The sequence below is a fragment of the Filicampus tigris genome, chromosome 4, assembly GCF_054856515.1.
Source record: "Filicampus tigris isolate MCC_2025a chromosome 4, RoL_Ftig_1.0, whole genome shotgun sequence".
Taxonomy (NCBI): Eukaryota; Metazoa; Chordata; class Actinopteri; order Syngnathiformes; family Syngnathidae; genus Filicampus; species Filicampus tigris.
This window is the reverse complement of record NC_141220.1, coordinates 4,133,377-4,155,830: the sequence shown is the minus strand read 5'-3', so window position 1 is coordinate 4,155,830 and position 22,454 is coordinate 4,133,377. Positions and strand designations below refer to the sequence as shown.

The window sequence follows — 22,454 nt, the reverse complement described above, 5'->3', positions numbered from 1 at the left end:
CCCCCGCCTCTGCATGGTCGCATTTGATCCTTTATGATGACATTCCACTTAATGATTACTAAAGATTTAGAGGTTCAGCACTAGTTTTCAGTTCAAAGACACATTCTAACACCCACTTGTTTGCTACCTGGATTTGAAAATGATTATAGTTTTGGGGGCTTCCAGTGAGCTTTTTATGATAGTAGGCGATGCCAGTAGAACAGCTTATAATTGGCAGATCCCACAGCCATCTGCCTAGTAGAAAGAAGACAAAACAAGCACAGACACACCAGCTGTAAAATTGATTCCACATAATAAAGATGTTAATCTAGATGAGTGGATGACAAATGGGTACCAGAGAGAGCTATAGACTGCGGGACAATGTGAACCGCAGAAAAATGTTTTTCCATATGCAACTGAGTAGGCCTCGTGTATTTCACTTCAAACTGTCATATTATCTCAATTTGACACAATGTTGTCCTAAAGTAAATCGACCACATCCAACCGTCTTGTAGGAGACTGTAGAAAATGCTCTGCTCAAATTAAGGTTATGCAAGAAATCTATTGGGCCTTACACACAAACAATTCTTGGGCAGGTGCAGGAAAAGGGAACATTTTTCCTTTAAGATCTTCAATTTCCATCGGTTGACTTCATTAAAAAAAACAAAAAAAAACATGCCCAATATGTGTGTAATATGGGGAGAGTTAGAATGTCCGGCTTTCGTCAAATTTTGACAGTTTACGAAACCGGATGATGTCACACTTCTGCCCACAAACCTGTTGGCATCGCACCAAGCTCATGACGCCATCCTTCTGACCACACCTTTACCCATATTTGGGGTTGCTTCCAGGCGGGGACACACACACATACTCATATTTAGACGTCAAACTGCTGCTTCTCTGGGTCAAAACCGACGACATGGCACTTTATTTGATATTCTTAAAAATATTTATGAATGTAGTCATCTGTCAAGCCCCACTTTAGCCCGGGAGAGAAAAAACCCTGGAGCCGTGCCTGTTTTCCTATCTCTTAAACCCGTATTAAGCGGCGAACGCTTTGCGGTTTTGTCAGGGTCGTAAAAGCTTGCAAACATATTTGCAAATGCTTTTATTTGTCACAAAGGTTTTGAACATGTTCAAAATGTCTTCCGAAGCCATTGTCTTGCTAACAGTGGCAAAGTGTTTGCAAAACAGGTTTAAAAATTTGTAAAGGTTGTAAGAAGTGTCACCAAAGTTCTTTGTCAATGCTAGAGACCACATGAACATGGTTACCGTGGTCACTAATAAACAACTCATTTGTGTGTAGCATTCAAACACAATTGCTGGTCTAACTGTTAAAAAAAAGCATAGCACCCGTTCTCCACGTTGATCATCATGTCAGGGGAAACAAGCACAGAGAGGAAGGCAATGAGTAGTACCCTATGTTTTGCAATGACTGTTTGGATGAGTTTAAGGACTAAGGATTTAAGGATTATCTTGTCCGTAACTACCCAGATAGCAAAATTGATGTGGCCCAATGATGGGCCGCACAACCCATTTGTTACCTCCCCCCAAAAATTGAAACTGCATTTAAGGGTGGGAGAAGACTGTATAGATATATGGCCCACAGTTCTAAATTGATTTCTGGACCAGATGCTTCACTCAACAACTGGCCCACATCTTGTTAGCCAGAATCTTTTGCCAGTGCTGGGCCATGTTCGGCCATTTTTATGCAGAATTGTTACAAGCATAACCTTTACTGGCGATATCAAACGAGTGTGGTATGCACACACTGCATGATTAATGTGGTCAACAGATCAACACTATGCTCAAAAGCGAGAAGAAAATACAATATTTAAAAGCTAAGATGGAAAACACATGCCAGAAGTATTTTTGAGGCAATGAAAAAAGTCAAGACTCAATAAAAATGAAAATAGTAAGTAGTCACCGCTTTTAATCGAACATACGACAGGTAGGACAAAGAGTTACTAAATTCCCGCAAAAACATTTATTGGCATTGTGCGCATGTGTGCGCAAGAGCACTGGGCATTGGTAGGACGTCTTGACAGGTAGGAAAGAATTTCAGAACACCTGGCAGCGCATACAAACACAAAAAAAGAAAAGGAAAAATATATTTTCTTTTTTGTGGAGCATTAGAGCTCCCCCTACCCCCCTCGATTAATTTCCGAAGGGCGAGGCGATAAACAGAAAGTAACAGTTGATAGGCAGCCATGACTTGGCATAATCTTCCCATTTCTTTTGTGGTGGTATCTCCAGAGCAACGTGGAGAAAGCTGTTGTGCAAGGTATGCCGTCAAAAACAAGGCAATACAACAAACTTGTGGAATAATTTGAATTTGTAGCACTCAAGTGATGAAGTGGAAAGCATGAAAATGTGAGCAGAGATTGCACAGCCTGCCCACGTAAACATTAGCAGTTTAGCCGCTAATAACTAGCCGACAGCCACCAGACGATAGCTCAATCATCATGTCATTTTTGAATCATGCACATTTGCAAGTAGCAATGGTGCTAACGCCGTATGTAGGATCATAACTTAAAAAATCATTCTGTTTACATTTTAAGGCGTATTCATTATTCCTGAGGGTATGTTCGCTGTGCTATTTTATCCTGTTCTACATTTGTTGTAATGTCGAATAAAAATGTTTGGAATGAATGGAAAAAAAATGAATGTTCATAAAATGTTGAATTACTCTATAATTAACTTTGTTGTCAGTACCAATGCTTTACAGCTGGCAATTTAAAATAAATGAAAATAAAAATAGTTTTTAAGCACTCGCAAACCCTTAGTGAGATACGGGTTTAACTGCCCCATCAAAATAGAGTTGAAGTGTCAGGGTGACGTTGTAACAGGGCATGAAATCTAAAGCCTCATATTTGCCACGTTTCTGCTATGTGTTTCAGTTAATGAGCTGAGGGGGCGTGTCCTTCAGCGCCGCACTTGTTCGACATGAGTAATCAAGGACATTAAAAGGACTGCGGCGTTGAAGGCTCGTTCTCAAAGTATTCATCTTGCTTGCTTCCATCGCACCAAGTGTCTGTTTCCTTGACTTAAATCTGTCTAAGTATTTCAGTATTTTTGATCGCATGATTTTCCGACTATTTGGTATTCGTGTTAGTTATTTCTTATGGTGTTTTGGTTTTCTCCAATTGGATTTTCCCTGAAACCTATGTGGCAGGTGATTTTGCGTTCGTTGTTCCTTCTTGCCTTATTTGCAAGCGTGTTTTGTTCCTCCCGATATTCCCAGGCAGTTCGCCTTCGCTTTGATTTGTACTTTTGACGGTAGTGATTTTTGTTGTAAATAAATTTTGTTAAATCTTTCTCGTTTGTCTGCATTTGTGGAAGCCAATCATTTCTGGTTTCTACAAAACCTAACAATGTTGTAGTCTATTTTACTTGCCAGAAAATATGAATAAAAACTAGGCAACGAACTGGCATGTACTAGGATTGCTGAATACTCTTTGCAGGATTTTGTTGATACTTTGAGAGACAAAGGTTGATTTTGTTTGGAACCAGCACCTTTTATTCATGTTATGTTCCGTGACAGTTTTGTTGTAACACATAATCCTAAAGGGAATATTTTTAGGTGTTACATCACTTACATTGTTGAACATTAGGAATGTTTTACTCAAACATTATTTTATACATTTATACAAAAATAGGTATTAAGAGTTGTGGTTAAAGGGCCACTTTAGAGTTTAGAATATTGCCATTTCATTTTTCTTTGTCTTGAAGGGTATTAATACAATACAATTTTATTTATATAGCGCATTTCATAACAAGTACAGAGGTAAAAAAAAAGCTTTTTAAGGGTAACTGTTGGTGGGTATATGATACACGGGTGCGCGTTATTCACAGGATTTTATAGTACTTTGCAAGTTGATTTACAGTGTGCCTCCCTAAATGTCGTGTTTGTACACCTAAAATTTGAAGTTAGGGGTCACAGTACTTATTGTAAAAAGTTAGCCTGGAGCCCTGTAACTTGTGTCATAAATAACTGTAACATGTGTAGTAAGAAGTACCCGTGAGTGCATTTTTAAATGATTGTTTGTTCTTCAGAATTCCTCCACATGGTAAACAGTAACATGGTTTATATAGGCATCAGTAACCCAAATCGTTAGGGCAATGACCACATGAGTAGCCAGTGGGCTTGTTCTCAAACTAGCTCACCAGTGACTGGACATGGTGAGTTTCTTGGAATGCTGGAGAAGTAATCATTTGAAACTGTGAACTCTAAAAAATAAAATGTTGCCTATTGATATTTATCTGTTTAGTAATTGTGATACACGATCAGAGGCTTTTCAAAAATTAACATTTTTTTTGTTAATAACATTACTAAAGGCAATTTGAGTAAGTGTGTTATTTCAAAAGTTTGTATCAAACTGGTATCCCTTTGCATTACCTTGTAGGCAAAAAGTAGCTTGCAGTTTCAAAGAGGTTGGTGACCCCTGCCTTAGGGCTTCGACTTTGGACCGATTTATTGGTCCATGCCCTGGTAAGCGTAGAAATTGGCACCGGTTAGACTGTCAATGCGCCCGAGAGCAAGAAACTCAAAAAGTTGTCTTGTGACTTTATGTGCAAGCCTATTTTAAAAAGAAACTGAGGAATACTATGTAACCCCGATGTTGTAATGTTCATCAAGTAGTCAAACACAAAACTGTCCAACTATTCCTCAAGTTAGACACACGCCCGTTCGCACACACACTACTCAAGGTAAGGGATGGTTAAACAAATTGGATGCTTCTTTACTGTGAGTCACTTTGAATAGATGTATTCATGCTTAAAATTGTATTTTAATGACACAGGTAGCATGTGTTAATATATCCATTAACCCTTTATAGGGCACTCATTGAAATACTATAAAATTAAACAAATCAATTTTAGAGTGTTATTGGGGGGCATAACAAGAGTTTATTTCAGTTTTCAACATTTTCCAAAATTTCCATTGTCTTGCAGAAAACCCTAGTCAATGAAGTTACCATATTTAGTTCCTTGCCCTACAGTGGTAGTAAATGAAGTTAGCGTATTTGATTCTTTGCCCTTCAGCGGTAAAAATAATCCATTGAGTGGATATGTAAAACTTACTACAAAAACACCTACTTTGTCAAAGGAACATGTATTTTTCAACTTCATGTAGCACTTTTAGAACATGCATGCTGATACAGACTATTTCTAAATAAATTGTATAACATTATACAACCATATTATAACACACACATATAACATGTATAAAAACTTTCAGTACTGTATAACAGTATAACACACAGTACAACTTTACAGTACTGTATAACTTACAGTATCGCATACACAGTACATCTTTATGGAGTGCATAACATTTACCATATGACTGGGCATTTTTCGCGTCTTTTTCTGACTTCAAGGGCAAGAGTAAATTAGATGCACTGCAGAGCTCTGCTGATTGGTCGAATGCCACAGCCATATGATCTGTGATGTGGGGTGATCTCTTCTGAGTGGTTGAGTGAGGACCACATGGTGCTTGACCTCACTGGAGGGTGTCCAATTGCAAAGGGTGCAGAAATGACCAAAAATAGTCACTGGCCCTATTAAGGGTTAAAGGCCGGGAGTGCAATACCGTGCTTATACCACTAGAGTGGGGAGCGCTGTTGCGTCTTTCTACCCTTAAAGCTGGGAGAGCGCATCCGTCATTTTCTATTAATTTTTTTTAATGATATATGTTTGGAGACAATGACAATATTGAGACCTTTGTAAGAGAATAGAGGATGGTAATTACCACTCTATTTTTTTAAAGTAAAAATAGTGCTTCTCTTGAACCGACCCTTTATTTTTACATCTTCGATTGAAACAGTAAAGATGGATAAACCCGGGCCTGTGTGAAAGACACGTCTAAGGTCTCAAATTCTTTTGGAATTAACTTTCTGTCTGCTACAAGGCATGAGACATTAATTATTTTGTGTGTTGGATTTCTAGGAAAACTTTTCAAGGATAATTCCAAAAACGACCTTAGGTTTCGGGGAGCTGTTGAGCCAGGCGCTTTAGGCCTGAATGGCTTAAGAGCAAACTTGATGAATATACTGAATTAATTATATTCTTACATTGTTTAAGACCTCTAAAATTAAAGATGCAGGCAAGGACAGAGAATACGTTGTTGGGCCATAATATCCTGTAGCTCTGAAATATCGTTCTTTTGCTGCTACGGTGCAGGGGATGCTTAATAGCCTACCAGATTAATGTGGCCTTGAGGTCTCGCATGGAAAATCATTAAGAATATTTTGATTGGTAGTGTTGTCACTCCGTATATGCACATGACTATCGTGACACAGCAAAAAACAAAAGATCTGGCCTCTGAATGGTTTACAGTAGGTCATTGCGTGGGATAAGTAAATGTTGTTATATATATATATATATATATATATATATATATATATATATATATATATATATATATATATATATATATATATATATATACATTTTTTTCAGAATAAAAAACAGGAGACCTATTAAGAATGTCATTCATAATTGTTGAAATGGCAACATTATTTACTTTGCGTTTATTGGGTGAAAGTACCTTAATATTAAAGTTGCACTATTGTGCTACAATTCAGAAATATTACAGATTGGAAATGGAAAAAGCCATACCTGTTTACATAAAAAACACACATTTACAATGAAAAGGTGCAGAAAGAAGAATAAATATTGTTTTCTACCGCTTTTTACATAGGGGGAAAAAAATACATTTTGCAATCAAATTTCCTTCAAACCCAAATTAGCAAGTCTTCTAAATGACTTTTTTTTTTTTTTTTTTTTACCTATTCTGCAGATAACAGTCTAAATGAGCAATTTAATAATTATTTAGCTTTTTAAATAGCCTAATTGAGTTTGACTAATTTTATTTCTACCTTTAGGTTGTTCCAAAACTTTACCTTTCATTACTATATCCCTTTCACTTTGGTTCAAAATATTGGCATTTCAAATACAGTGGAGCCTCGATTTACGAATGTCTCTGTTTACGATTAATTTGGGAGGAAGTGGACATCTTGACCTGACAATTTTGCCCAGCCTAAGGAACACTGGAGCACATTTTGAGATTTCGCCCCATAGCGCTCCGTCAAAGACGATTCACTTGGCGGCACAACACACCATTAGCAAGGAAGCCAGCAAAGCAAGCTGAGGAATTAACACCATCTGCACAGTCGTGTTTGTTAGGGCAGAAAAGCAGCCGCAAGCAGGGATGATGGTATAGTACCAGCAGGTATATGGCACCAGCCAAGGACTGGCAACTCTGTTGATCTGGAGAAGCAATTCCTATAGCACATTGTCAACAAAAGTCTGAGGCCTGATATCCTCCAAGTCTGAGGCTTGATATCATCCTATTCTCAGACAGCGCAAAGAATATCATCATCGAGCTGACCGTTCTTTGGGAGGATCTGTTGGGAGCAGGGGCGGAGCCATGGGTGGGCCTGAGTGTGCACAGGCCCACCCAGATTGACACACTGCCCACCCAGTGAGATTCATGAAATATATGCTTTTAAATTTTTTGTAAAGTATTAACCTCCAAAGGCCCAAGTTGTTTTTTTTTCCATGCATGTTTTATTTCTTTTTGCTATTTGGGCTTATTGGAACCCAATTAGAAGAAAAACTAAGCATCATCTTTTTGTTTTTCGTATTGTATTTTACTGTATTTTGACTGTAGTATGTAATGCTCTTCTGAGACCACAAGATGGCAGTGTAAGTGCCCACACATGTGTCCAAAACACCCACAGTTCCACAGTGCACATGCTTGTGGACACAAGAGTTAGAAAGTGCTGTCCACGTATGTCGCCACTAATGGCATAATTGTGGTTGTCTAAAGAAGATCTGAACTTCATATTATTCAGTTTGCCATTTTATTTGAATATACGATGTGGAAGATTGTGCTCAGTGAGAGAAATATTCAGGCTACCCTGATTTTTCCAGGCCCATCCATTAGCCACGTTCTGGCTCCGCCCCTAGTTGGGAGAAACTCACGAAAGAAAAGTTGACCAAATATGAACATCAGGTTAGTAACTGCCGAGCGCAGGACTGGAAGGCGAGAATCATGCCCGTAGAAGTCGGGTGCAAAAGATTTGTGGGATGTTCCCTCCACAAAACTCTCGCTGTATTGCAGGAGCAGCAAGGAGCAGGGCTATCAAGAACATCAACGATGCAGCTGAGAAAGCCTCGAGAAGGCTCTGGATCCAAAGACGAAAACCATGGGGACAAGCGAGTGCTATCTGAACATAAGGCTGGGTCGCATCAGAAGATATGTTTTAAAACTGGGTTATGCAAACATTTTTCATAGGAAAATGACCTATTTACATACTATTTTCAGTGTAAAAACAGCCTTGCCATAGACTAATGGATGAATCTATGTTGTGCTTCTCGCGCTGCGGAACCATCAATGACAATGTGCACAACGCACTGTTGTAGTCTGAAAGCTAGCAGTATCCCTCTACGCTGTAAGGCGGGAATGCGTTGCATATGTAGCCGGAAGTTCGGCATCTTCAATCATACAATCACAAATGATGACGTGATAGCCTAATAGAAGCCAGAAAATCATTTTATTGTCATCAGAAAATACTATATCCACAGTATGTGTTAGTTATTTAATTGTAACTTATCTGTAATGAAGCAACAATGTTGGTGTAATCACGTCAAAATAGCCGTCCACACATGATGTCGTGAGGCAAAGTTACAACTTACTTACAATACTGTTCCACCAACCAATTAAGTTCGTAATTTGAGGTTCTACTGTACTTCTACACCTTTCAGATTGTAGTTACTTATTGTTTTTAAAACTTTATTTGAATATTTTTAGGTAAGATATTTTCATTAAACGTAATTATTATGAGATCTACTAAATCATGGAATTTCAGTACCTTTTGATTTGTGTAAATAATGGGTTAGATGGATCTCCATGGTGACTACTATTTATTATTTTTCAAGCTCTTTTCTGTAATATAAATTCATTCTGTCATTGAAGAATTAAAAATGTGTCTTTTTGAGATGTTGAGTGTCATTGGGCTCTATTTTCGTGCCAAGTGCAAGTGGGCACTTGGAGGTCGCCTCACACCATTATTACACGCATACCGTATGTGCAAGAGCCACTCAACTAACCCTGTACTGCCCACCCACAATCCACCCCAGCACTCACGCAAGCTCCCACCCCTTGCGTAACCATGTCGTGAGCAGAGACACGGGACTGACAGAATGAAAGGAACGGTAGTTCATTGACAGCTCACCAACCTGTGCTGTCATACCATGACAGAGATACATAATCGGTATGTTGTCAGTGTCGGGTCCTTGGTCCAAACACAGGTCATTTCTGAGACTATTCTTCAACTGTGAAATTCAAAGGGAGAAAAAAAAAAAGAGAAAGATGAGATTTAAAAAAAAAAGGTCTCATAATGATTAAACAACAAGTAGATAAGTAGATTAGTAACAGTTATCTGAATGGCAGGGACGTGCAGTCAGGGGAGGCATAGCCTCACTTGCAACACAAGTAGTAAAATAATAATAAATAATAATAATAAAAATAATAACATTAATAATTCTTCCAAATCTTAGTTTCGTTTTGCCTGGCACATCAAGATTTCCAGACGGCCCCAAAGGTCTCATATTGATTTAAAGCAATTATTGTTTTAGTCTTAAAGGGACGGCGGGTCCGGGGATGGCCATGTATTCACTAACAAGTTCATTTTACATATTTTTTGATGAGGAAAATGATAAGAGTTGCCATTTTCTCTTTTATCCATTCATTTTGGAGAAATTAGTAAATAAGTAACTCCATGAATAACGCCCCTTGTTAACGAGGAGAATGGCGTTCTAGCGTTCTATCCATGTTCGGCCGGAGTCACGGGAGGAACCGATTCCAAACTTTCCATTGGAAATCATTGTAATTTTATTGCTTATAACGTCCAAAAACGGCGATCAATTGGCACCATAATTTATGTGGACATCTCTACTAATGCCCACTTCAACATATCAAAAGGATTAACCTCTCCGTGGCTGATTTATATGAAAGTAGCTGACCTTGATAGATCAGAGTCAGAGATCCTTTTCTGTCTGACACATAGCAATGATAAGCCTGTGTACGTAAAATAGTTTTCCTCTTCCTCACAATGATGGTTTCAGTTCAGGACTGGACAAGGTTGTTGGTGAGTGCGCACAAATCTTTCCATTTGTGGCCCAAGTTGGGATCTTCTGTTCCACCTTATTAAGTCAGCTGTTTTCTTTTCGTGCACAGAATCTCCTCTGCACATATGTAAACATCTCTCTGCAACTGATCCCTGTATATTACCTCAACATGGATAAACAAAATGTGACTCAAGCACTTGACCCATTTTTGCCGGTACGTCCTACATCTGCGACCTGGGTACCCTTCCAGCCTCGTCCCTCCGTCCTTATTCATACAAATTATCGCCCCCCCCAACCCCGTCCATCCTTGTCCTTTTAGAGCGCTTCCGTCCTTGCATTCCATCCGTCCGCCCTCCAAAACCCCCGCCCCCACCCCGCCGCAGCAAAAAAAACAAAAAAAAAACTCTGTGCACTAATAAACATTATTTCAAGATAATTAGCTGGTTAATTTCCCGTGCACATCCACTCACTGGCTGGGAGTTGAGAGTGGATTGAATTGTTTACAATTGTTTAACCAAGATAGCATTTAGCTCCAACATAAGGCCTTCATGGTGTGATGATGATGATGATGATGATGCCGACTGGAGCAAACCGAGGAATATCAAGAGAATATTTAAGATTGAGTAATAACGCGATACTATTGCGTTTTATTGCAAAACCTTTGTGTTTTAACTTAAGACGTTTATATAAAATAATTATCTTTATGAAATATCCATAAATCCAGGGCGGCACAGTGGTCGACTGGTTAGCACCTCTGCCTCACAGTTCAGAGATCGTGGGTTCGATCCCGGCTCCGGCCTCCCTGTGTGGAGTTTGCATGTTCTCCCCGTGCCTGCGTGCGTTTTCTCCGGGTACTCCGTTTTCCTCCCACATTCCAAAAACATGCGTGGTAAGTTGATTGGACACTCTAAATTCACCCCTTGGTGTGATTGTGAGTGCGAATGTTAGTTTGTCTCTGTGTGCCCTGCAATTGGCTGGCAACCAATTCAGGGTGTCCCCTGCCCACTACCCGTAGACAGCTGGGATAGGCTCCAGCACGCCCGCGACGCTTGTGAGGACAAGCGGTATTGGTAATGGATAGATCCATCCATCCATTACCTATACCGCTTATCCTAATTATAGTCGGTTGAGATAAACTTTGGCCGCCTCGTGACCACGTCACAGGGGGGACTAAAATCCATTTCCGTCCTTGCTTATCCCGCCCCTTTTTAAAAACGTGTCCTTAGCCCCAAAAATGGGCGTCCGTCCAGGACGGAGGGACGGACCAGAGTTCGGACTACCCAGCTCCGACGACGACAACTCTTAAACGCATGACGGACGGACTCCAACCGCCCTGGTGGCACACATTTCAGTTATCTATCATGTAAACAATTGCCGCCCCGAAGAGATGAATATTGATGCGGCAATATCAGCGGTATTAGTTAAGTTGCACATTCAAAGGGAGAAATGACAATGGCAATCCAGCTGGTTTCCTCACTTTGTAAAAAAAGACATGAATACTGCCTAAATACCAGAAAGAAGCATTTAGTTAGTTCAGTGTCATGTAAATACATACATTCTGAAACATTTTCTCCTGTCAAAACATTAAGCTGCTGTCATTTGCCTTTTGATTAACCTTTCCAAAGTTGTGATCTGAATAAAAATGAGCCACTGTCTGCTCTACCAGTCATTATAATCATGAGCAAAATACTGTTTGAGATGAAAGATGGGCATTACTAGCTGATGCTGGGCTAAAGTCCATTTTGAAATGAAACCGAAGAACTGGGAGTAGAAGAGGAGCAAAGAAAATACCGCTCTCCTATGCAAACAAATTTCTAGTACAATAAAAACAGATTTAATATTGCTCCGTTTCTTCATTTCTTTCAGATATTCTAGTCTTGTACTACAATTTCTCCAAAGTCGAGGATGGTTTCAGCACAATTCTCAGAACCACACGGGGGCTCTTTTTCTAATTTACAATATCTCATAATGTCATGGTCACAACTATTACAGTATTTGCATTGATCAATTTGATTCACCCTGGGGGGTATTTCTGATTTGTTGAGTCCCAATACATACTGTGAAGCAAGGCCAGAGGCCAGTGTTTCAAATAAACAGTTAGAAAGCACATCCATGCATTATTTTTTTTGTATTAAATCAGCTCTCTGAGCAGCTTGTTGTCTTCTTCTTTTAGACCAAAGCAGAATGGATTGCATATGATTTACATATTCATGAGATCTGTTGAAAACATGTTTATAGCAAAGAGAAGTAATCTATTACAACACAGACAAGACCTCTCATTAGGTTAATATAATCAGTATAGCGACAGTAAAAGCTTCACAATTGTTCACACACACACAAGAACTGTGTTATGGGAGGGGTAAAAAATGTAATGTGTGTCCCGTTAATGTTACCATGGCAATACTTTTATGCCTTCTGGAGCCCTAAAATGTGCAAAGAAATCTGACAAATTGCGCAATTTAATATCAAAAAGTTGACTGATGCTTTTATTGAACAATCCACAGAGTTGTAGCAACAATTCTCTGCCTTGAACCCTTCAACGGTTGACATGAAGTATGAAGCTACAGTAGATAGCTGAAACAATGCAACTGTGTTGTCAACAGGTTAAGACAATTAAACGCAAATGCAGCAAAGCAGAACAATGGAGCAGGAAGGTAATTTGCCTTTGTTACGCAACTCATGTTTGAACAAAGACAGAAGGTAGTGAGCCAGGAATGCGCACAAAAAGAAATCAGCAAAGACTTGAGATAATAACATATTTGCAGTACTTCTAGTAGGCCCTCTTCTACTTTATTCTGTGGAGATCTTCTGCTTAGCTTTTACAAGACAACAGATCTTTACACAGCCATGAAATAGTTGTCTTTGCAGTTCACAGTACTTGAAAGCACATTTGACATTAAACAGTAGGATTTTGAGACTACTTAAATCATTAAATTAAAGCACATTACTGTTTTGCATAAGAAAAAGCATCACACCTGATGTCCAATGGAGAAAAAAAACCATGTTTTCTTTTTTTTAATATCAATCCTCTTATCAAACATATCCGCTTTAACATTTTAATGGTGCCAATATCATGAATTAAATTGGACATTGTAAAGCACGTGCAACACTTTCTGGAAACCTCTTGCTAAATAGGGCTTCAAATAGCATACAATGATACGTATTCTAGTCTAGCGTTTGCAATCACATATGGTGAACATGTATTCATTCTAGTGATTGTTACAAAAACGGCAGTCAAAGGTGATGGATGATAATCAGCCATAAAATATTGTACGAAATTGCACTGACCATCTGCACCTGACCTTGAGAGTTTTTGGTTCCGGTGAACCTGCACATGGACTAAACACGAGATGAAAACTGTCGTACTGAGGATGATATCATGTCAATAATGGAAATGTTTAAAGAATACAAGTTTTGGCGATAAAGTGTTTTGATGGCTCCTCAGGGGACTTTATTGTATTTCCAATACAATGGATGTGGCACCAACATAAGCCAAAAGGTACAGTAATGCGATGAAGAGAAGGCATTAAGATACCATTAATTTCAAAGGACCTCTGTTTTGACCATGAAAAAGGGACAAAGCCACCTGTCATGACACCATTAAAATCAAGCAGGCGTCAGGGTGTGACTGGCGCTGTCCAATTAGAAAGAGGGGTTTGGTCTGTCAAAAACTGTATCAAACCTGTTGTAACGTGCCTTTGAACTTAGACTTCTCGCCTGTCCACAAGCGAAAATGTTCTCATCTTGGAGTTTTTGAATGAACTCCGTGTGATCGGCCTGCAGCCTGGAATTCTGTTTCTCATTGAATTCAACTAATGGCCAATTTCCACACCTGCAAAGGAGACTTGCTGGTCGCTGCGACACGAATTTGCAACCTCTCTGTGTCGGCTTGCGGGTCAGCTTTTCGCCCGCTTTGGGGCGCTGCTGCTTGCGTGGGCCAACGCAGAGAAAAGAGCTGCTAGTTTTAACCATTCAAATTACTTTTCGACTTGATAAATGGTCATTTACATATTCGTGTTCCTATTCGTATTTATTTACATACATCATCAATATTCACTCACACTGCTTCGTTGCCTCCTCTGTCAGTCAGCCTGCTCACTGCCGTGTGCATTTGGCACTCACATACACACAAACGTACACATTAACACTATGGTGGAATGGCCTCTAAAACATGTTCAAACAATTTGGTTCACGTGTCCAGTCGGTTCTTCTTAGGCACACGCAACTCCTTTTTTGAGTTATTAACGAGCTGCAGCAATGTATTTAGCGCTAATACTAGCTATATATTATCAATGCTAGCAGGCGGTAGCATGTGTATTGGCTGACAGCAAACCACTTTTTGTGTTATTTAATCGTGTGTTTATGTGCCATTGGTTCTGTGTACATTCATTACGCCCACCAGGAACTTAAAGTGATTGGCAACCGGCACCAGATATCCGTTTTGAGTGCGTAACCCGCGGAGGTGTCAAACTCGTGTCCTGGAGGGCCGCTTTCCTGAATGTTTTCCATCTCTCCTTGCTGCAACATACTTGATTCATATGATCAGCTCATCTGCAAGCTCTGAAGGAGTCTGATACTATCCTGATCATTTGAAACAGGTGTGTTGCAGCAGGGAGAATTGGAAAACATGCAGGAAAGTGGCCCTCCAGGACTGGAGCTTGACACCTGTGGCGTAACAAGTCTGTATCTGTCCAATGCTGGTGTGTCGAGGTAGCTTACAGCTCGCTTGTCGCTATACATTTATACAAACACATCACTCTATGTGCATTTATTTGGGCTTTAATTTAGGTGAGTATTGATTAGATCAGCTGGAAAACAACCTTTGTAGAGCCAAGGTATCTGTTTTTCATTACAAATTTCAAATGGGTCACCAATAAACAAAAATACAGTATAAATACTGGACTGAAATAATGATCTTGCCTACCCTGTTTAGTCACAAATGTACTAAAATGCACTTCAGAAGGATGTAATTCAATTATTTTGTTCTAATGTCATCACTATATCAGTGGCTTTAAGTTGAAATTCAAAGCAGGAACATCTGACGATGAGAAAGATCCATTCATCACATGTTCTGCTGCCGCTTTGTTTTTTTTCCCCCCCTAAATGTCAGCTCAATACCGAATATCAGACCTGGCTGCTTAACTTGCCTTGCCATAACAGAGAAGTGGACCACACATGCCCAATTAACTTGACTCTTAGTCACTTAACTGTGACTCCAAAGCATTTGCCCCTGAGACTCACAAAATCAAGATGCAGTCCTTTGCAAAAAATAGCTGTAATTCCCAAGTGGTAAATGCCCTTTGTCTGCGAAACTGCTTCAATTAAAGCTGTAAGACAACGCTTTTATTTTTATGAATTCAATAACCAAACAAATCATCACAAATCTTATGTCTTTATACTTTAGGACCTAACTGTATGTGCTTGGGGAAATCCTCACACAACTATGTCCAAGAGCAACACTAATAAAAGGGGAAAAAAAGTTTGACACAGAGCTGCCAATACAGCTGTGAATACAAATACTGTCTACTACAGAAAGAATGTTAATAATTTTAATCTAATTTTAATTTTCATCTCATGAGGATTTATTGTTGTAGTAAAAATATACATTTCATTTGAACAGTATGTTGAATGTATATATCCGCCTTGCGTCTTTTATCTTTCCATTCCAACAAAAAATTTACAGAATAATATGGCATATTTTGGAGATAATTCGAATAGTTCGAATTACGATTAATTACGATTAATTATTTTTTAAGCTGTGATTAACTCTATTAAAATGTTTAGTCGTTTGAGAACCCTAATATATATATATATATATATATATATATATATATATATATATATATATATATATATATATATATATATATATATATATATACACCCTTGTGAGGATAAGCGGTATCGATAATGGATGGATATATATATATATCGTGCGCGGAAGAAGCCCAGATGGCAAAATAAATAGCAAAACTCACCTGCACTTGGCCCACATACCTCAATTAATGACCGTCCCTTTAGTGGCCTACATCTATTCTCCACAAGTCGGCCACATAAAGCCCATAACTGAGCCAAATCATATAACCATAGCTGGCCCCACTATTACCTAACTGTACAAATATTTATTTTGAAAAAGGTATTTATTTATTTATTTAAAATACTTTATTCAAGAACATAGTTCAACACATCAAAATAACAGCCAGGGGGGAACAAACAAACAGGAAAAGAAATGTATTCTACAAAAATATTAATAAATACAAAATCGTGAGTGTTCCCTATTCGTAGAGTATACAATCGTTTTAATATTTTGTCTGACTTCATTTTCAACCATGAAAAAAATGTGGTCTTCTGTGACTCCGGGGCAGTCACTTGACATTGGCGTGGGTTCACTTCCCACTCGATAGACCACAAATGTGAGTGTGAATGATTGTGTTTGTGCCTGAAAAAAAATGAGACAAGTAGGCCTACAGAAAACTATAAACAAATTAAAGACAAGTGTGGTTGTAGTGTTTAGTCATAAAAATGGTCTGAGGACAGAAGGGATTAAGGTTAAGGCTCTGTTTCAGTTTTTAAGAGAAACGTTGTTGAGAAAGAGAATTTTGTTTGTTTTTCTCCTAGTACTGTGCAATAGCATAATACTACTCTGACCCACACTCCAGCACAGTAGGTGGTGGTAATTCACCTGAAAGGTCAGCTGCCACCCAACAATAAAGAAACAGAAGAATAAGCAAGAAGATTCCAGAATCGTGGATAACTCGATACTTGGTTTTGCCACAAGTGCTTCTACTCAACCGACAGGTAAACAAGCTCAGTTACCGTAATTAGAAGCATCTGTGGCTCAAGACAAACTCTGGCAGGGACTTTAATTTCTGGACCTGAATTTTCCATCTTTGGCATGCACACGCCGGTGAGACATCCAGCAAATGCGTTTGTTTTATGTTCAGGATAACGTTTGGCTATGTTTAGGATAACGTTTGTGTGTGTTATTCAGATTCAGTTGGCACATATTTCAGCCCACAGTGTCACACCTAGTTTAAGTATCTTCAAGGGTTATTTTTATTGACCATACTTTGGTAATGACATGCACAAATGTCTGTTTTCTTAACACACTCCCCATCCTTTCCACTTACATCAGGGAAACAAAACAAAGTGTTTCTTTGTACAAAGCTGTAAACATTTGGGAAACACTTGATCTGGCACCACAATATCAGTTTTAGTTGAATTATTCTTTTTAGTAGTCAAATTACCTGATGATAAAAAAAAGTTAATTCAAAACCATGTTTGCATGTTGTGGGCCACACATCTGGGACCAAAGACCAGGAAATCCATGCCAAATGCAAATATGGCTACATCTGGCTCCTGATAGGGATGGTGGCAAGAAGAAAAGGAGAAGAGGGAATGTGTCATGATTCTGTTTTGTTTTCCTGTCAGGAGGCTGATTGGGGGGCGTGTCCTTCGGCGCCGCACCTGTTCTGCATCACTCATCAGGGGCTTCAAAAGGACTGCGGCGTCGAAGGCTTGGCGTCAGACTATTCACCTTGCTTGCTGTTGTTGCACCAAGTGTATGCTCTTGACCTGCCTAGATCTTGCTACTAGTAATTTTGTTCGCGTGTTTTTGTCGAATATTGGAATTTTGTGTTTCGTACAGCATTTTTGTTTATTTTTCTAATTGGAGTTTCCCGTTGTGACAGGTGATTTTGCATTGTTGATTTTCCTTGCCTTATTTGCAAGCATCTTTTGTTTTTCCCCGAATTTTTCCCACACGGGTCGGTAGTGATTGTTTTTTCTGCAAATATTTTTTTTTGTTATTTCTTGCATTTGCATTTGTGGGATCCCATTCCCTCGCAACCTTACAGCATGGAGAGAACAACAATTTGATGAATGGATGAATGATATTCAAAAGCATGCTGTGTCCCAGTTTGGACTCTGTGTTCAGTGTTAAAAAAAAATAAAAAATACAGTTTTCCAGTTTATGTGCAGTGGTTCTCAAATTCTGAAAATAATCATCTGTTTATATCACTGTAGTTGAGGCTTTTAAAAAAAAGATCTGGGTAAAATATGGCTCATGAATGAAGTGGCTAAGTTAGGTTGACTTAAAGCTGATATCAGGAACCAGTTCTGGTCCATCATAAGGTCAGCTATGGTTATATGATTTGGCTGAGATATGGGCATTGTGTGGCCCACGCGGATACCAGATGTGAACCACTAAAGGACCATCATTCATTGAGGCAGGTGGGTTGGGTGGCCCATCACTGGGCCACACCAATTTTGCTATCTGGGAGCCGACGGAATAACTGGCATTGAACCGAAATGGTTGGACTGATCGGTTTTGTCGGTTTTCAAAAACCATCCCACTCTGAATATCTATATTACATATCGCTGGCATCGGGCCTAAACCTTGTACCTCCAAAATAATCACTTTCCAGCAGACCCCAAAAACGGCCTGTTTGTTCAATCATTAACATTTACTCATTGTGGAGGGCAAGCCATTTTCAACACACTAGATTGCTCAATAGTTTGTAAAAATAACACCAACACGTGTCTTTAATGACCAATAGTAAAGATTTTTGAAAAAATATAACATTTACCAAATTGTGATTTTATGAAGTTTTGGCCTGACGCCAGCAATATATAGATTTAGGGCAATAACAGTCCAATTCTCTGTCTCTTAACCAATTAAATTATTCACAATATATACTTGACTGTGTCGTAAACCCACAGAGGATGTTCTGGAATTCTTTAGCGCCACTAATGGCGGTCGCTGTCGATCACGGGAGCTCTGAAATAAGTAACGGCAGTGATATACAGAGCTGGGCACCGTCCCTCCGTCCCCGAGTTGCTCTCCAGCATATTTAATCGACCCACTTCGTCCCAGTCGGTCGGAGTCAGCCAACTGTCCTTGAGAACGGCTTTAACCGATAACACGTCACATGCAGGTGCCGCACTCCTGACACGCGGCCGAGTAAGAAAAAAATAAAAGTGTTGTGTACCTTGGTCCCACAGACGCAATGACGTGCCCCATATTCTTTTTCATTCACAGATCACCATGCTGTGCGTGTGTCAGTTGTTTTTGATAATTGTTCTGTTTGGCAGCGTGTCTGCTTGTGCGGCGCCTGCGTGTGATGTGACATTTCGTTTTCTACGCCGATTGGCTGTCGCCGACGAGGGACGGGCCGGGACCACATGGGTCGATTAAATTATGCAAGACGGAAACTCGAGGATGGAGAGATGATCCCCAGCTCTGGTGATACAGATGACGCGATTGTGGACTTTGAACCAGTGGAACCAGTCAAACGTGATATGTGGTTAATAATAAAGGCGGGCCTGTGTGAAAGCCACATCTAAGCTTTCTAATTCTTTTGGAATTGTGTTTATCTGATACATGGGCTGAGGTATTAATTATTTTGTAGGTATTGAATTTCTGGGAAAACTTCAGGTTTTAGAGAGTGATTCTATCGTCGCCCTTAGCTTTTGGCTAGCTGTTGAGCCAGGCGCTTTAGGCCTTAATGGGTTAATACATTGTTGTAGTCCCAACTACTATGAAAGATTTTTGCGACTTTATAGTATATAGTATATGAATAAAACAAAATAGGAATGCACAATTAAAGAACATAAAATGAATCTCACCACTCCATAAGCAACTGTGTTACTGTAGGATCGGAGCTCAGGGTAGATATTGGCAAGGAACCAGCTGAATGGTTGGCACTTGAGTCTGGATCGCAGGGCCCTTCTCTCAGAAATGTCCCCGATATTTATTCCCGAGTTCTATTGAAAGACGTGAACAAAAGACCTGAAATTACAAAGTGCTTGTCACTCTTACCACAAAAAAATCCAATAACACGGTTGAACCTCCGAGTCAAATGCCTCTAAAGTTGTAGAATTTGCAGTTTACCCCACATCTTCTGGAAAAAAAATCACACAACAAACTTGAAGACAGCATCAGGAAAACTGAATTATCTGCCAAAAATGTTAGCAAACCTTAATACTGTCGTTGAATTATTTACACATAGTGTCATGGTACATCAGAAGGTGGCCTTTCGTGCAGACAGTGTTTGTTGAATTCTTCACCATTGCCCCAATATCCCGGCACTTCCAGTCCCAAACCCAGGTAAAAACATGAGTGGGTTGCATCATGAAGTGCATCCAGAGTAAAAACTGTGTCAAACACTGTGCCAAAAGCTGCAACAATTGTATTTTAAACTTATTTCAGTGATTTCTTTTTTTGAAATATGAACTGACCAATTAATTGGACTGCCAGAACTTTGGTAAGTGAAGGCAGCGGTCATAATGTGATGTTAAATGTCGTCATGGTTGGCATTTTTGTGTTGTGTTTTGATTGGATTTATTTTTGTTTCATGTTGTCTTGTTTTCCTGTGTGCTTAGTTCATGCCTGTCTCTGTCTCCATCAGTTCCCCTCAGCTCAATGTTTATGTCTACCGATCAGATCTCTAGTCTTCAGCGGCTTGTATCAAATCTAGGCGTGCCTAGTTGTCTACTCGGTCTGTTTGTATTTAGCGTCTCGTTTTCTTTTAGTCAGTCTTGGTTAGGATTCCACAGTACTTTGGCACTATAAAAGTACCACGATAACACCGCCGCCAACCATGATATAAAAACCACATATTTTTAGTACTGGCACCTATGCACAGTTTGTCAGAAAGTGAGCATATGTCCCAAAAAAGAGGATATGTTTTCTTGCTTCAAGCTGTTTATTTGTCCGTCCTGTAATATATGTATCTGTACTATTTTGTATGTGAAAAGAACGAGAGCTCGATGAGCGGGCTGCAGTAGACTGTGGTGTACAGTATACAGCCTTTGGGGGAGCCCATGAGGCAGCAGCGCAGCAAGCACATCACCTAAAACAGTTATGGAAGATAAATCTAATCCACAATATGCAACAAGTCCCACTTGAAGTTTCCTCTATGAACCTGACAAAGAGAACAAAACATACACACACAAACCCATATGTGTGTTGCTGGCATCAGGCAAAATCCTTGTGCCTCCTATAATAGCCACTTTTCAGGAGACCCCAAAAATGCCATGTTTGTTCAACCATTAACATTACAAACATTACCTCGTCAAAGAGAGCAAGCCATCAAGATTGATCAATAATTTGTATAAATGACATATATATATATATATATATATATATATATATATATATATATATATATATATATATATATTTTGTTTTTTTACCAGTTCCAGTTTGTTTCCTTGGTGCTTTGATTGTGTGAAGGTGAAAAAAATTCAGAAAGACACACATTTTAAGTTTGAACTTGTTTAGTTCTATACAATTCACTGTCATCTTCCACACCGCTTATCCTGTACAGGGGCGCGGGGAGGTGCTGGAGCCTATCCCAGCCTGAACTAGTCGCCAGCCAGTCGCAGGGCACACACACGCAGACACAGTCACTGAGTGGGGACCAATCCCACGCTGCCCGCACACTCAACTCAGGCGAGTGTACCACTACACCACCAGCAATCATTATGCAATTCAGTGTTTGTCTTTTACAAAGTATTCTGTAAAGAGGGGTCAAGTACACGGCCAACTTTCACCTAGCCTTATGCAGGGGTGACTGAGGAATAGAGCATTACTATTTTGGGATGGATCTGTTAAACATAAACAGAGACACACTTTCTACAAAAATATGGATGTCTTTTGTTTTTTAAAGGATTTTCCTAGGATTACACAAAACACGATGTTAATGAGTTGCTCATCCTACCAAGGCTTCCACAGAAAGCTATTTGGCGTGAGCTGACTGCATGCTTTCTCTGTAGAATTTGTATTGCTGTATTGTTTCTATTTGTAGACACAAACACTTTCTTAAATTGAAGTAAATAAATCCCAAGGGAGACTTTGGACATGAGACAAGGTGCTTGCAGCTAAAGCAACGAGGAACACTTGCAATCTCACCACATTTGCAGGGGGAAGTACCCGTAGTCTGCCTTGGCGAGCTTTGTGTTCCCCAAGGGTGTGCTTCTTAGGAAGTGATGAAACAGATTTCCTCATCTAAAATGATTAGAAGTCTGGAACCCATTTCTCAATTTAGATGACAATGTTTGGGAGCATGTTTTTTTTTTAATTGCTGAAAATAATGTTGTTCTAGCTAAAAGTCAGAGAGTTACAATTTAACAGTAATACCTCATCTCACAATCGGGGCCCTATTTACATAGACAGGCACCCGTGGGGGCATCTCCATTCCCGTGCCGGGCAAGTCTAGTTGTTTGTGAATTTGGGAGACTGTGCTGCACAAGTGGGGGCTAGCACAATTTTGGTGAATTTGAATCAAGGTGCAGGCAGACAGATTCTGCACTAGGGGCACATGTGTGGTGGATGTCAT

At 39.5% G+C, this 22,454-nt stretch overlaps 1 protein-coding gene across 4 annotated transcripts in view; it reads right to left on the bottom strand.

Annotated features, from left to right (window-relative positions):
- LOC147148195 (polypeptide N-acetylgalactosaminyltransferase 18-like) overlaps positions 1 to 22,454 on the bottom strand; it is a 177,000-nt gene that overhangs the window by 33,358 nt on the left and 121,188 nt on the right. For all 4 annotated transcript variants that reach the window (XM_086028477.1, XM_086028479.1, XM_086028478.1 and 1 more), the window contains exons 8-9: positions 19,741 to 19,878; positions 9,223 to 9,318 (exon numbers count right to left, since the gene is read on the bottom strand). In XM_086028477.1, coding sequence (XP_085884603.1) covers positions 9,223 to 9,318; positions 19,741 to 19,878 — 234 coding nt within the window. The remainder of the gene's footprint in view (positions 1 to 9,222; positions 9,319 to 19,740; positions 19,879 to 22,454) is intronic.